This window comes from Balaenoptera musculus, chromosome 6, assembly GCF_009873245.2.
Source record: "Balaenoptera musculus isolate JJ_BM4_2016_0621 chromosome 6, mBalMus1.pri.v3, whole genome shotgun sequence".
Taxonomy (NCBI): domain Eukaryota; kingdom Metazoa; phylum Chordata; class Mammalia; order Artiodactyla; family Balaenopteridae; genus Balaenoptera; species Balaenoptera musculus.
In genome coordinates this window covers 108,041,098-108,057,356 of record NC_045790.1, presented here as the reverse complement: position 1 = coordinate 108,057,356, position 16,259 = coordinate 108,041,098, and the positions used below count along the sequence as shown (strand labels likewise).

General features: G+C 42.1%; 1 protein-coding gene across 1 annotated transcript in view; it reads right to left on the bottom strand.

Moving 5' to 3' along the window:
- Positions 1–16,259, bottom strand: part of GARNL3 (GTPase activating Rap/RanGAP domain like 3) — a 110,662-nt gene that overhangs the window by 55,309 nt on the left and 39,094 nt on the right. Inside the window, 3 exon segments of the mRNA XM_036854452.1 lie at positions 966–1,029; positions 3,424–3,488; positions 14,936–15,054. Coding sequence (XP_036710347.1) covers positions 966–1,029; positions 3,424–3,488; positions 14,936–15,054 — 248 coding nt within the window.

Sequence of the window (16,259 nt, the reverse complement as noted above, 5' to 3'; positions counted from 1 at the left end):
GTGTCTGGGGGTCCAGGCTCCAAGAAGGAAAGGATTGAGTATGATAACTGGTACAAATGAAGTAATAAGGACCCACTGGTACTGAACTTATAATTCTAATTTGTTTTTAAGGTGGCTATAAGGAACTACTATTAAACACAGTATGGCTTAAAGTTGCTTAAAGTTTAACCTAACACAACCATTTTTGCCTCAGTTCCTTCTGGGGTTGAGTCAGGGTACAAATACTATTTTAAAAATTAAATTAGAACAGAAGACATGGGAATTCACAATTCTATACATTTCTGGTAAGCTAAGTTGAGAGCCAGTAACTTATTATAAAAGCTAACTGTATCGTGAAGGTATGCACACAAAGATCGCTCATGCTTCCATCCATCCTTCTCATACTGCCTGAATTATTTCCCTAAAAAGCAGATTTAAGCATGATGCTCCTTTGCTTAAAGATTCTACTGGCTCCCTGCTGTCTCCTGGATAGAGTCCAACCTGCCTCTCCAGCCTCTTCCTGTGTCACCCCACCTGGCATGCCAACTCCTCGAAGCTCAGCTCTAACACACAACTGTCACACCATTAGTGATGGCTGTGTTTATACGTTTCAAGGGGATGATTTCAAAGTGAAACTGATTGCAACTGCAAGACAAAAGTTTGGCTGACATTTTTCTGATGGACTGTTACCTAGTTTATGACTCTAAATTTTTTTTCTCCCAAGGCGGACTGCTTTCCCTTAACAGTAAGTCCTAAGAAAACAGGACAGCTTTCTGGACATCTTCTATCCTCTGAATTTCTGAAAATGACAGACTCCCAGCCTCTATCTTAGACTGATTGCATCAGAATGTCAGGTGGGAGGTTCTCCATGATGAGAACCACTGGTGATTCTGGTTGGGATCCTAGGCTAAGAATCACCGATGATTCGTCAGTTCTAACACTGTGATCAAATTTATACAATTATGAAGCACAAAATTCTCTGTTACCTTTTGTATCTCAGGATGAAAAATTTCCCTGGGGCCTTTCTCGAATTTGTCCAGATTCATGGCACTGAAATAGAATGGACAGAGTGAGCCGCAGTGTGGTGGAAACTTAAACAATGTGGAGCCAGTCTCAGGTCTTCAGGAAAGCTAAGTATTATCTCCTAGAAAATCATAGCTGGATTCCCTGAAGGGCCACAGGAGGTACAAACCAACAAGGAGTCATCAATGAAGGAACATACGTGAGTAACCAACCGCAGTGGCTGTACCCTGAGCACACTCACAGAGTAAGAGAGGGAGGGGGGAATTGACAGCATCTGTTTCAGGCAACCTTGACTAATCTCCATGATTCTTACTTTTATTTACTAAAAAAGTGATTCACTGACATTTACATAGCAATTAATGATAAAATGAAATGTAATTAAGATGACCTGACGTGTCTTTCTTCCTTTGGCAATTCCTCTCCCACTTAGGGCAAAAGGCTGTCCTTAGCAGGATTGTTCTTTTATGTTTTGCTTTGGACAAGCAACGTGAATTTCCTTGAGCTAAGTTCCTCTAGAGGTAAAACAAGGAAATTGGACTAGACGATGTCTAAGGCCCCTTTCAGCAAGAATCCTCATATTTGTAAATGAAAGGTAAAAATAATAGCTAATATTTACAGAGTATTTACTATATGCCAGGCACCCTGCTAAATGCTTTACATGGATTATCTCATTTAATCTCTATGAGGCAAGTACTATTTTATCCCCATTTTAAGGATGAGTAAATTGAGGCTCAGAAGTTAAAGAAATAGTCCAGGATAACAATGCTGTGAAGTAGTGGAGCCATGATGTGAACTCAGGCTTATCTGACTCCATAGTATTTATATTTTAATTTCCTTTTAAGTTTCCAAGTTCATAATTGTAACAAACAGATAAAATATTTTCTTCTATTGGCAGCAACTGCAGAAGTTTTAATCTTCGCATCTTTAAAAATACTCTCTTGCTGCAGCTTGCTCTGGCTATGAGTGGAGGACTGAAAAGTGAAGGCCTACTCAGACAATTAAATGAAATTAAAACTCAGTGAAATCCCTGGTCTTTAAATATACAGAAGAAAGGAGCTGGAGAAACTTCATTTTAGAAGAAGAAGAAGAAAAAGGATTCACAGAAATTTAAGCCAATATAATTCAAACTATTGCTCTCAAAGCAAGTTAAGATTTAGAAGCAGCAAGATACTTCTGTGCTCAAGAAAAAGGTTAACCTCTGCACTGATGCCCTCTTAGCTCGGGCTTCAGACTGGCCAGGAGAAAGATCAGGGGGCCTAGAGCAGAGGGGAGAAGGTCTGCAATCTGAAGACAAAGTCAAGCTTGAACGTGAGATATGAAATGTTTTCCTTCTTAATCTCAGGACCCTTTCATCAGCCAATTGCAATCCCTAACTGACAGTCAAGTTTGTCACTCTAACAGACATTCTGGCAAGTATGAGTCGTGGGTGGGAACATCAAAAACACCACCTCCTGCCACCACCTAGTTGCAGATGAATAAAGACTAAATCACCAGGCCACCAGGATAAGGTCTCAGACTCACACAGGATGGCATTGGTGATTGACAGCTCAAGCCCTGGCATCACACGAACCCAGGTTTAATTCCCAGCTCTGTGGTTTACCAGCTGTGAGATCTTTGTCAAATCTCTTCACCTCTCTGAGGCTCCGATTCCTCCTATGTGGAGTGGTGGTAGTAATAGATCTACTTTACAGAGCTGATTTAAAGATTCCCCAAGAGAATGCTTGTTAAGCATTTAGCACAGCGCCTGACAAACAGAAGCTACTGTTACTACGATGTAACATCTTAGCTGGTGACAGAGCAACAGGCCAACCTGCGTGGTGGCATTCCCGAGGGGAGGCTGCCACCCGACATGGGGGAGAGATGAGAGGGAGGTGGAAAGACGGGGGCACGAGAGGCAGCTGAGCACCGAGCAGCGAGTGGTTCCTTCCATTCATTTAACTTTCTGTTGGTGAAGAATAAGCACGTTCTTCTCAGAGAAGCATTTGCTGACATCTGAGTTTCTATTTCAAACCAGAAAAATGAAAGGAAAAAAATTTCTTGATTTTCTTTACAAAACCAAAATATTTGCATGCGTGCCGGAAAAAAGAAGCAGGCGAGGCATGCAGAACACAGATGCTTGAGAGCAAAGCTCGGAACCAGCCAGACCTGGACTTGTGCCTCAGTCCTACTACACACAAGCTGTGTGATCTTGGCTTTGTCCTTCTGGGCCTCTATTTCCTTATCCATAAAATGGGGATAATAACACTATCTGTCCTATAGGGCTGCAGTGAAGATTCAGTGAGGTAATGCATGTCGAGGGCTTAGCAAAATGTTGAGTATAACTCCAAGGCCCAAGGAAATAGCAAGCTGACATCAGAATGATCACAGGAAAAAACCCATTTATGGGTGCCTGGTGTTGGGTTTCTGCTCATTTGTACTCACCTTAAGATGGACTTCACAGAGAGCGTTTTTGTGGGGCTGTAGGGAAGGCATATTTTCTGGGTACCCTGGAAAATCAAAACAGCAAACCAGTGAGAAGTCTGGCAATTTCCATCTCTGAGAGAGTCTTACCTGGTCATTTAAAAGAAACCCATGTCCAGTCTTTCTCATTTTTCTTCATATATATAAATACATTCTATGTTAGAAAAACTCTTACTGAGGTTCGACAGCATCTTCCACCATTCCCCCCTACCTGGCATTTACGCTTTTCTTTTCTTTTTTTTTTTGCCTTGGGTCTTCGTTGCTGTGCATGGGCTTTTCGCTAGTTGCGGTGAGCGGGGGCTACTCTTCGTTGCTGTGTGCAGACTTCTCATTGTGGTGGCTTCTCTTGTTATGGAGCACAGGTTCTAGGTGCGCAGACTTCAGTAGTTGTGGCGCATGGGCTTAGTTGCTCCTTGGCATGTGGGATCTTCCTGGACCAGGGATCGAACCCTTGTCCCCTGCATTGGCAGGCAGACTCTTAACCACTGTGCCACCAGGGAAGTCCCGGCATTTACGCTTTAAGAATTACGCTGCAGCGTCTGGACTGCTGGGTCCGCGCTGTCTCAGGTGCTGCGATAAGCAGATGAGCCGTCTGAACCAGAGGAGAAGGGGGTTTGGTCTCTGAGCCAAGAATTGGATCAGCCTCAAAGATCAGAAGAAGAAAACTGTCTCCACACATTCAACGGGACCCAAATGTGATTCCTCCAGGTCAAAGAGTTTTTTTTTTGTTTGTTTTTTCTTTGTTTATTTATTTATTTATTTTTGGCTGTGTTGGGTCTTCGTTTCTGTGCGAGGGCTTTCTCTAGTTGTGGCAAGCGGGGGCCACTATTCATCGCGGTGCGTGGGCCCTTCACTGTCGCGGCCTCTCTTGTTGCGGAGCACAGGCTCCAGACGCGCAGGCTCAGTAATTGTGGCTCACGGGCCTAGTTGCTCCGCGGCATGTGGGATCTTCCCAGACCAGGGCTTGAACCCGTGTGTCCTGCATTGGCGGGCAGATTCTCAACCACTGCGCCACCAGGGAAGCCCGGTCAAAGAGTTTTTAAACTAGAAATCACCCGATTCTTTCAGAGAAGTTTTCATAATGTGTACTTTTATATTTGTCTGTGTTTACTTATTTAAAGTCTGTTTCTTCCTCTCTGAATGAGTACCCATTGTGACCAACTCATAGGAAGTACTCAATCAATACTGGTTGAACGAAAGGGAATGAAGGAAGGATTGCCTGATGGCTCAGTCCCACATCTAAGCACCCAGGAGAGATGAGGGCTAGTCTCTTTTATAATCTCCAAGAGACGATACAGATTTATAATTCGCAAAGGATTTATACTACACGCTTATTTAGCAAAAGAGATTATGACGCAGTCCACGTATAAAATTCCCTTTCTAACTATGACTAATAATAAAATTGGCAGCACAAACAGCTAGAGAAGGGAAAGGACATTCCTTGTAGGAATCAGGCAAGTTTGTTCATGTTTTCGGGACACATCTGCAAACTCATGTGTCCGAGCCCTGAGCAATGGCACGGAGTGGAGTTCCCCAACCTTTTCAAGCCCTTGATCTCTTTTGGCAAACTAAACTTTCACACCCAGGGCCCTGGAGAACTGGGTATTCTCACCCCTACTCCAGGCTGGGGATGAGTATGCCTTCCCAGTTAAGTGTCAGAAGTTGCACCAGGTAGAGCCCTTCTTTTGGATTCTCTACTAGCCAAGGAAATTAAGTTGAGTTTTCTTTTTTTTTTTTGTAGTTTGCATTCCGCAGATTTAAAAAAATTTCTACATATAAATATTATGATAGGAATATGCATTTTCAAATTCCACATGACCCACCCACTGAAACCTGAGTTAGTCCTGCAGCCTTGCTTTTTCACTGGCCCCAGCTTACCTCATACTGTGGTCACCTGTGTGGGATGCCAACCGGTCTAGAACAGGGTCTTGAATCTGACCTTCTTGCTTGTCTACCTTTTCTTCTCACCAAACACACCAAAGGCAGCTTTTAAGAGAAGACCGGGGCAGCTTTGGGGGGAATGTATGGAATAAGAGAGGGAGGATCCAGCCCTGCCTGGGTGCTGGTAACATCGTCACAAGCTGCTGAAATGGATGTGAAACCCAGGGCTCTTGGGATTGTGGATCTGTACTTTTCTTCACTATAAAGGGGTAAAGCTCTTCCTCCCCGTCATTTTTTTTGTGTGGCTTTCCAGGGTTGCTGTTCTAGAAAAAACACCTTCCAGTTCTCTGTTTTCAGTGGAACCAAAAAATGCACAGGGAGAGTCAAGTACAAGTGCATATCAGGCAACACTAAGTGAGCAGAGCAGGACACAGAAGTGCATGTCCACATTACCCCATTTAGCGGGTGTGTGTGTGTGTGTGTGTGTGTGTGTGTTTACGGACAGATGTCGAGAAGGACGCTGCAGTGATTATCACTGAGTAGTTGGATTTTGATCCTCTTCTTTTTCACTTGCTGTATTGTCTGGATGGATTTTTTACAAGTGTGAGTCATTTTTTCTCTTTGGGTTTAGAAGGAACACAGCCAGAGATGTGCAAGACAGTTTCTAGCAGGGTTTATACGTTTAGCTGTGTTTCTGTTTAATGAGAGAATGTGAGCTCACGGGGGGGGGGGGGGGGGGGGGGGCGGAGGGAGGGAGCGCTGAGTCACCTGCATTGTTGGATTCCCCATAGCCTCCAGCGCTGGCTTTGGGCCAACAGGGGCTCAATAACTGACCCTGACGCCGATGTTCTGCTTTGATGTGTTCATCTCCTCACTGCCCTTCAGTGGGCAGCAAACACCTACCCAGCCCTGCACATAATTTAGGGTTGAGAGAAGAGGCTCTGGATTTGGGCATTGGCACTTCTCAGAAGAAGGGGATTAATGCTCCTTCTGCCCACCCCATGCTGCCTCCACGGTGGTCCTGGGTCTCAATCCCACCTCCCTGACTTCTCTCACCACCCAAGAGTCATCCCCAGAAGGCTCCTGTTTCTCTTGTATTTCCTGTTCCTTCTGTCTGGAACAACCCCCACCCCTCCCCCTACTCTCTATGTGGCTGGTTCCCTTTCATCCTGTGGGTCTCTTTAAATGTCACCTCCTCAGGAAGCTTCCCTGACTATCTCACTTTGGCAGGCCTCCGTATTGTTCGTTCTCTGTCTTCGTTTCCTTCAGAGTGCTCATCACAATTTATAATGTAATACAGACAATATCTTTGGAAATTAAAACAAGCAAAACTTCCCCTTGCCTTTGCCCCACTCTTCCTGCCCCAGTACCTGGCAACCGTCCCAGGTGAGGAAGTGAAGTGACTGTTTTCTGAAGGAAGAAGGTAGGACTGAGAAAATCTCTTCTGGAAGGAGGTAGCAGAAGTGCGACACGGACCCTGGCCTCAGTGGAAGGAGGGAAGAAGGAAAACAGGGAAGCTGAGGGGTTAGGTGTTGGGGCCCTTGATGCCTCCGTCCCGAGGGCAGGCCTGGATAGGGGCAGGGGTGGGGAAGCTGTAAGCACATCAAGGTAAGACCTGGAAGCACCCGGACTAGAGGCTCACTTCCCAGGCATGGCCTTCCAGAGGAGTCCTGAAGTCCAGGCAGAACCTGTCTGAACACAGTGAGGGGCAGTAACTCGGTAGCTTCCAGCATGGATGGCCAGCAAGATTAGAGACCCGAGCCTAAGGCGACGCTCCCTATTCCTCCCGTGTGACCCGGGGCTGAGAGAGTGCAGCACTTCCGAGAGGCTCGGCAACCAGCAGAGACCTGGGATCAGGTCAGAGCGTTCACATGTGCAGTGACTTCACTACAAGGAGCAAACGGCCGGGACCACGGACTTCAGGGACAGGTGTTCTCCAATGACCCCCCCAAAAGCCGGAGGAGACCAGTTACACCTCAGTGGTTGTTCCTCCACAGCAGAAACCAGAAAGAACCCAGAGGGCCCCGTGGTGATCCCAGGCCCTCCTCTCCCACCACCATGAGGTCTCAGAGGTCCTCTCTTCACATACCCAAACATTTACTTCAGGAGAAACAGGGCTAGGGGACTGAAATCGGAAAGGCTGATTATTTGTCCAAAAGAGACAGAGTCATCTGAAGAGAATATTTCAGCCAGAAGAGACTGGAATACTGTAATAGGCAAACATAAAAAAAATAAGTAAAAAAAAATGGAGGGGGCCAGAAAACAGCCTTCCTGGTGCAGAAGATAAGAGGCTTTGGACGAAGGCACCAGCCCTTCTCAGTAGGTGACTAAGGAGAAGAGATGATCATGCACTTGGGGAAAACTGGCACCTGTTCTCCAGTGTTATCTTCTAAAACTGACGCTTAAACTTGCTTCAAGGACAGCCATGCTAACGGCAAGACTGACCCCAATTGCAGTGGCATGGGGAGAGGGGTAAGGCCAAAACTTGTCTGCAGGAAATAATTCATGAGTAAGACCTAACTATTTCAGATCAGATTTTTACCTTAAACCTGTTTAAAGAAAGAAAAATTTCTGAAACATAACATAGAAGTTTATATAAATAGAGGCAGCAGAGCACACTGGTTAAGTTGGACTTCAATTCATTAATTATTAATCATTTCATGAATTCATTCAACAGATATTTATTGAGCTCCTTCTATGTGCCAGGCACTGGGCTTGCTGGTGGGGATACTGAGGACAAAGCAGTTATGTCCCCTCTTTTCACAGAGCTCACAGGATAGGGAGAGTGACAGCATGAGTCAAAGAATTACATATAGAATTAGTTATGTACAGTGGTGACAGCTCAGCATGCAGTCCTGGGTTCTGCCTGGTCTGCCACCTCCCTCAGTCATGTCATTTAAGTTCCCTAAACTATAATAACACCTATGCATTTGGAGGACGTACCTGGCATACAGTAAGTGCTCAATAAATGTTAGATTTTATTGTTATTACTAGTACTAGTTTTAATCATCACAAAAAGTTCCTAGCCACAGTTTATTCTGTAGTGGTTCCTGGAAATTCTTTCTGGGCTTTTTGAAGTTGCTACTTTATTGCTATATAGGTATGCATGCATGCAAATGTGTGTGTATGTATGTGTGTATAAAAAATTACTGTTCCTTACGGGGATATATGTATATGTATAGCTGATTCACTTTGTTATATAGCAGAAACTAACATTGTAAAGTAATTATACTCCAATAAAGATGTTTAAAATTTAAAAAATTTAAAAAAATTTTTTTAAAATTATTGTTCTTTTACGTTTATGCTAATTTCTTTTCCAAAAAGAGCTACATAGCAATTTTGATACACTATGTAGCTGAGATAAAAATCAGCATGCAGAGAGGGCAGACAGCAGAAGCAAGAAGAACTACAATCCTGCAGCCTGTGGAACAAAAACCACATTCACAGAAAGATAGACAAGATGAAAAGGCAGAGGGCTATGTACCAGATGAAGGAACAAGATAAAACCCCAGAAAAACAACTAAATGAAGTGGAGATAGGCAACCTTCCAGAAAAAGAATTCAGGATAATGATAGTGAAGATGATCCAGGACCTCGGAAAAAGAATGGAGGCAAAGATCGAGAAGATGCAAGAAATGTTTAACAAAGACCTAGAAGAAGTAAAGAGCAAACAAACAGAGATGAACAATACAATAACTGAAATGAAAACTACACTAGAAGGAATCAATAGCACAATAACTGAGGCAGAAGAACGGATAAGTGACCTGGAAGACAGAATGGTGGAATTCACTGCTGTGGAACAGAATAAAGAAAAAAGAATGCAAAGAAATGAAGACAGCCTAAAAGACCTCTGGGACAACATTAAACGCAACAACATTCGCAGTATAGGGGTCCCAGAAGGAGAATAGAGAGAGAAAGGACCTGAGAAAATATTTGAAGAGATTATAGTCGAAAACTTCCCTAACATGGAAAAGGAAATAGCCACCCAAGTCCAGGAAGCGGAGAGAGTCCCATACAGGATAAACCCAAGGAGAAACACGCCGAGACACAAAGTAATTAAATTGACAAAAATTAAAGACAAAGAAAAATTATTGAAAGCAGCAAGGGAAAAATGACAAATAACATACAAGGGAACTCCCATAAGGTTAACAGCTGATTTCTCAGCAGAAACTCTACAAGCCAGAAGGGAGTGGCATGATATACTTAAAGTGATGAAAGGGAAGAACCTACAACCAAGATTACTCTACCCGGCAAGGATCTCATTCAGATTCAATGGAGAAATCAAAAGCTTTACAGACAAGCAAAAGCTAAGAGAATTCAGCACCACCAAACCAGCTTTACAACAAATGCTAAAGGAACTTCTCTAAGTGGGAAACACAAGAGAAGAAAAGGACGTACAAAAACAAACCCAAAACAATTAAGAAAATGGTCACAGGAACATACATATCGATAATTACCTTAAACGTGAATGGATTAAATGCTCCAACCAAAAGACACAGGCTTGCTGAATGGATACAAAAGCAAGACCCATATATATGCTGTCTACAAGAGACCCACTTCAGACCCAGGGACACATATGTGACTGAAAGGACTGTAAGTGAGGGGATGGAAAAAGATATTCCATGCAAATGGAAATCAAAAGAAAGCTGGAGTAGCAATAATCATATCAGATAAAATAGACTTTAAAATAAAGAATGTTACAAGAGACAAGGAAGGACACTACATAATGATCAAGGGATCAATCCAAGAAGAAGATATAACAATTATAAATATATATGAACCCAACATAGGAGCACCTCAATACATAAGGCAACTGCTAACAGTTATAAAAGAGGAAATTGACAGTAACACAATAATAGTGGGGGACTTTAACACCTCACTTACACCAATGGACAGATCATCCAAAATGAAAATAAATAAGGAAACAGAAGCTTTAAATGACACAATAGACCAGATAGATTTAATTGATATTTATAGGGCATTCCATCCAAAAACAGCAGATTACACTTTCTTCTCAAGTGCTCACGGAACATTCTCCAGGATAGATCACATCCTGGGTCACAAATCAAGCCTCAGTAAATTTAAGAAAATTGAAATCATATCAAGCATCTTTTCTGACCACAACGCTATGAGATTAGAAATGAATTACAGGGAAAAAAACCCGTAAAAAACACAAACACATGGAGGCTAAACAATACGTTACTAAATAACCAAGAGATCACTGAAGAAATCAAAGAGGAAATCAAAAAATACCTGGAGACAAATGACAATGAAAACACGACGATCCAAAACCTATGGGATGCAGCAAAAGCAGTTCTAAGAGGGAAGTTTATAGCTATACAAGCCTACTTCAAGAAACAAGAAAAATCTCAAATAAACAATCTAAACTTACACCTAAAGGAACTAGAGAAAGAATAACAAACAAAACCCAAAGTTAGCAGAAGGAAAGAAATCAAAAAGGTCAGAGCAGAAATAAATGAAATAGAAACAAAGAAAACAATAGCAAAGATCAATAAAACTAAAAGCTGGTTCTTTGAGAAGATAAATAAAACTGATAAACCATTAGCCAGACTCATCAAGAAAAAGAGGGAGAGGACTCACTCAGATCAATAAAATAAGAAATGAAAAAGGAGAAGTTACAATAGACACTGCAGAAATACAAAGCATCCTAAGAGACTACTATAAGCAGCTCTATGCCAATAAAATGGACAAACTGGAAGAAATGGACAAATTCTTAGAAAGGTATAACCTTCCAAGACTGAACCAGGAAGAAACAGAAAATATGAACAGACCAATCACAAGTAATGAAATTGAAACTGTGATTAAAAATCTTCCAACAAACAAAAGTCCAGGGCCAGGTGGCTTCACAGGTGAATTCTATCAAACATTTAGAGAAGGGCTAACACCCATCCTTCTCAAACTCTTCCAAAAAATTGCAGAGGAAGGAACACTCCCAAACTCATTCTATGAGGCCACCATCACCCTGGTACCAAAGTCAGACAAAGACACTACAAAAAAAGAAAATTACAGACCAATATCACTGATGAATATGGATGCAAAAATCCTCAACAAAATACTAGCAAAGAGAATCCAACAACACATTAAAAGGATCATACACCATGATCAAGTGGGATTTATCCCAGGGACGCAAGGATTCTTCAATATACGCAAATCAATCAATGTGATACACCATATTAACAAATTGAAGAATAAAAACCATATGATCATCTCAATAGATGCAGAGAAAGCTTTTGACAAAATTCAACACCCATTTATGATAAAAACTCTCCAGGAAGTGGGCACAGAGGGAACCTACCTCATCATAATAAAGGCCATATATGACAAACCCACAGCAAACATCATTCTCAATGGTGAAAAGCTGACAGCATTTCCTCTAAGATCAGGAACAAGACAAGGGTGTCCACTCTCACCACTATTATTCAACATAGTTTTGGAAGTCCTAGCCACGGCCATCAGAGAAGAAAAAGAAATAAAAGGAATACAAATTGGAATAGAAGAAGTAAAACTGTCACTGTTTGCAGATGACATGATTCTATACATAGAGAATACTAAAGATGCCACCAGAAAACTACTAGAGCTAATCAAGGAATTTGGTAAAGTTGCAGGATACAAAATTAATGCACAGAAATCTCTTGCATTCCTATACACTAATGATGAAAAATCTGAAAGAGAAATTAAGGAAACACTCCCATTTACCATTGCAACAAAAAGAATAAAATACCTAGGAATAAACCTACCTAGGGAGACAACAGACCTGTATGCAGAAAACTATAAGACACTGAGGAAAGAAATTAAAGATGATACCAACAGATGGAGAGATATACCATGTTCTTGGATTGGAAGAATCAATATTGTGAAAATGACTATATTACCCAAAGCAATCTACAGATTCAGTGCAATCCCTATCAAATTACCAATGGCATTTTTTCTGGAACTAGAACAGAAAATCTTAAAATTTGTATGGAGACACAAAAGACCCCGAATAGCCAAAGCAGTCTTGAGGGAAAAAAACAGAGCTGGAGGAATCAGACTCCCTGACTTCAGACTATACTACAGAGCTACAGTAATCAAGACAATATGGTACTGGCATAAAAAGAGAAATATAGATCAATGGAACAAGATAGAAAGCCCAGAGATTAACTCACGCACCTATTATCAACTAATCTATGACAAAGGAGGCAAGGATATACAATGGAGAAAAGACAGTCTCTTCAATAAGTGGTGCTGGGAAAACTGGACAGCTACATGTAAAAGAACGAAATTAGAACACTCCCTAACACCATACACAAAAATAAACTCAAAATGGATTAGAGACCTAAATGTAAGACCAGACACTATAAAACTCTTAGAGGAAAACATAGGAAGAACACTCTTTGACATAAATCACAGCAAGATCTTTTTTGATCCACCTCCTAGAGTAATGGAAATAAAAACAAAAATAAACAAATGGGACCTAATGAAACTTCAAAGCTTTTGCACAGCAAAGGAAACCATAAACAAGAGGAAAAGACAACCCTCAGAATGGGAGAAAATATTTGCAAACGAATCAATGGACAAAGGATTAATCTCCAAAATATATAAACAGCTCATGCAGCTCAATATTAAAAAAACAAACAACCCAGTCCAAAAATGGGCAGAAGACCTAAACAGACATTTCTCCAAAGAAGACATACAGATGGCCAAGAAGCACATGAAAAGCTGTTCAACATCACTAATTATTAGAGAAATGCAAATCAAAACTACAATGAGGTATCACCTCACACCAGTTAGAATGGGCATCATCAGAAAATCTACAAACAACAAATGCTGGAGAGGGTGTGGAGAAAAGAGAACCGTCTTGCACTGTTGGTGGGAATGTAAATTGATATAGCCACTATGGAGAACAGTATGGAGGTTCCTTAAAAAACTAAAAATAGAATTACCATATGACCCAGCAATCCCACTACTGGGCATATACCCTGAGAAAACCATAATTCAAAAAGAGTCATGTACCACAATGTTCATTGCAGCACTATTTACAATAGCCAGGTCACGGAAGCAACCTAAATGCCCATCGACAGATGAATGGATAAAGAAGATGTGGTACATATATACAATGGAATATTACTCAGCCATAAAAAGGAACAAAATTGGGTCATTTGTTGAGACGTGGATGGATCTAGAGGCTGTCATACAGAGTGAAGTAAGTCAGAAAGAGAAAAACAAATATCGTATGTTAACGCATATATGTGGAACCTAGAAAAATGGTACAGATGAACCGGTTTGCAGGGCAGAAATTGAGACACAGATGTAGAGAACAAATGTATGGACACCAAGGGGGGAAAGTGGCGGGGTGGTGGTGGTGGTGATGTGATGAATTGGGCGATTGGGATTGATATGTATACACTGATGTGTATAAAATTGATGACTAATAAGAACCTACTGTATATAAAAAAAAAATCAGCATGCAATTATTTAAATACTGGATTTCAACAAATGTACCCATCAAGTGGGACCACCAAATAATAGAAATAACATTTTCTAAGTGTGGTTTATTTTATTGCTTTTTAAATTATACACCGTACTCACCAATTCAAGAATAAGATGTTTTATCCTTTAGGCACCTAATCAGTTTTAAGATTTGACAATTTGGGACACTGGGTAAATTTTCAAGCAAGATCTCACTTCAGGTAGTCTTGTTAGTGCTCATCACGCTGTGAGCCATAGCCCAGAACTTTCCCCATTTTACAAAGAAGAAAATGGAGGCTCAGAGGGCATGAGCAATTTTCTCAAATTCACACAAAATGAGCTTGTTATTGAGGTGATTTGACCCTAGTTTTCTGAACTCCAAACCCTTTGCTCTTTCTAGTGTTGATATGGTCTCTAAAAAATTCTCTGAGAAGCAAAGAAAAAAAAAACAAGAGAAGAAGATAATGAGAAAAGGTAAAAGATGAAAGACAGAGGTCAAATGTAAGAATTACTAGAAAAAATTCAGAACAGGAAAAGAAGCAACACCAATGAACATAAAAAAACTTTTCTGAGCTAAAGAAAGACCCATGTCCTCGAGTTGAAAGGGCTTGCTTTCAGCCCGCTGTCCCCAGCTCAGTGGCCAGAGCCCACCATGGGCAGGAGGTACTTGTTAGATCTAGGGTTGCTTTTCTACACCATGAAATTGATGAAAGGAGGTAAGCCTCAAAGAAATCCTAGAAGCACAGCTGCTTCAGCAGTTGACCAACTGACTTATGGAAACAGGAGCCCCCCAGGGGCTGTGCCCACGTAACAGTATGATATTCGTCCACTAAATCTTGTTTCTTTTAGTTGAAGATGTGCCAGCTCATCACTTTCAGTATCAGTAATAGCGATAATAATATAGTCGTGTATTCCGAGAGGGCAGAGATTGAGGGGAATGAACACGTCTACTTAGTGGCTTATGTAGGAAAAGTTGTTGTTAAACTCAGAGTGTGAAGGTCTCCCCTGTGAACAGGATAATCCTCAGTAGCCAAACTCAAAAACCCTAGTAGAAAAAGGCTGGCAATGACACTGATTAAACTCTGGAGTGGTGCTGAAACTCCAGGTGCAGGTCTGATACTCACTGTTTTCCTCCAAAGGATTGCACGGTATTGAGGGACACGCTGATTGTTTTGGTCAGAGAGGGTCACCGACAGGAAGAAGGGGCTCTTCTCCGCGTCATTTCCGATGTAGTTCTGATGGACTGGAAAAGAGGCAGGTTCAGAACAGTGAAGATGCAGCCGGCTCCTCCAGGCACTGGGAGCAGTGGGCACAGCAGGTGGCAGCCAGCCCTTCCCACAGGATCAGGGAACAGTAATCTCCAGCCCAGCTCGGGACAGAACCTGGTGACTCTATCCTAATCATGCTCTCCTGTTCCCCTTGCCAGGGATGGGCTCAGGAATGAACACGTGACCCAATTCTGGCCAATGAGACAGGAGGAAAAGTGTGTCAAGGGGTTTCTGGAAGGGCTTCCTCACTCCTGAAGATGGCCTTCTTTTCCCCTGGACGCAGTGGTGTCTAGAAATGATGCCTGGAATTGCTGCAACCATCTTGTGACCCTGAGGAAGGCCAGCATGGATGACATCACCGAGCCTCTGACTCCACCAACCCCGGAGCCTGCCCTACCTCTGGGTCTCTTGTCTCCCTTATTGTTTAAGACCGTTGAGGCAGCTGAAGGCATCCAAACTGACGGCACCACTTTTCTCTGAAGTCATCACTACTCCAGGCACTATGCTTTCAAGCATTTGGGAAGATAGCAACTTTCCCCCAATTTCTTTCTTTATAAAGAGATATGTCTTGCCAAATAAGTGAACTTCTTGGAATAATACAGTATCCGATTTTTAAAAAGACATCATTTGGGTCTGCTCACTCTCATTTTATAGCTCAAGTATCACATCTTCTACAAATAAATAAATGCATTAGCCTGATAAGCAATTTATCTAACCCATTTCTAATCCTGCCATAGTGATTATTCTTCCATTCCCATTGCCTTCTGTTGCTAACCACGCTCCTGTTTCCCACCTTTCCATATATGTTCACATGAGCCCTTCGCTTCAAGTGTACATCACTATTCATGACAGAGCTCTTGGTATGTGCCAGGCACCAGACTTAGTGTGCCTCACTGACACTTCTGTTCAAACCTCCTAGGTATGTACTAGTAATACCCCCACCTTACAGATAAGGAATTAAGACTCAGAGAAGTGGGAGTAACTAGTGTTAAGGTCCTATGTTGATAACGGCAGAACCAGGATTCAAACAGTCTACAGTCTCCACGAGGGCAGGGATCACAGCTGCCTTTGCAAAAGCACATTGCCTGGCACTTGGTAAGTGATAAACAAATCCTGGTCACCAGAGCCTACAGCGTAATGCCTCTCTGCTCTGCATTGGCCCTGGAGCTCAGGGAATCGT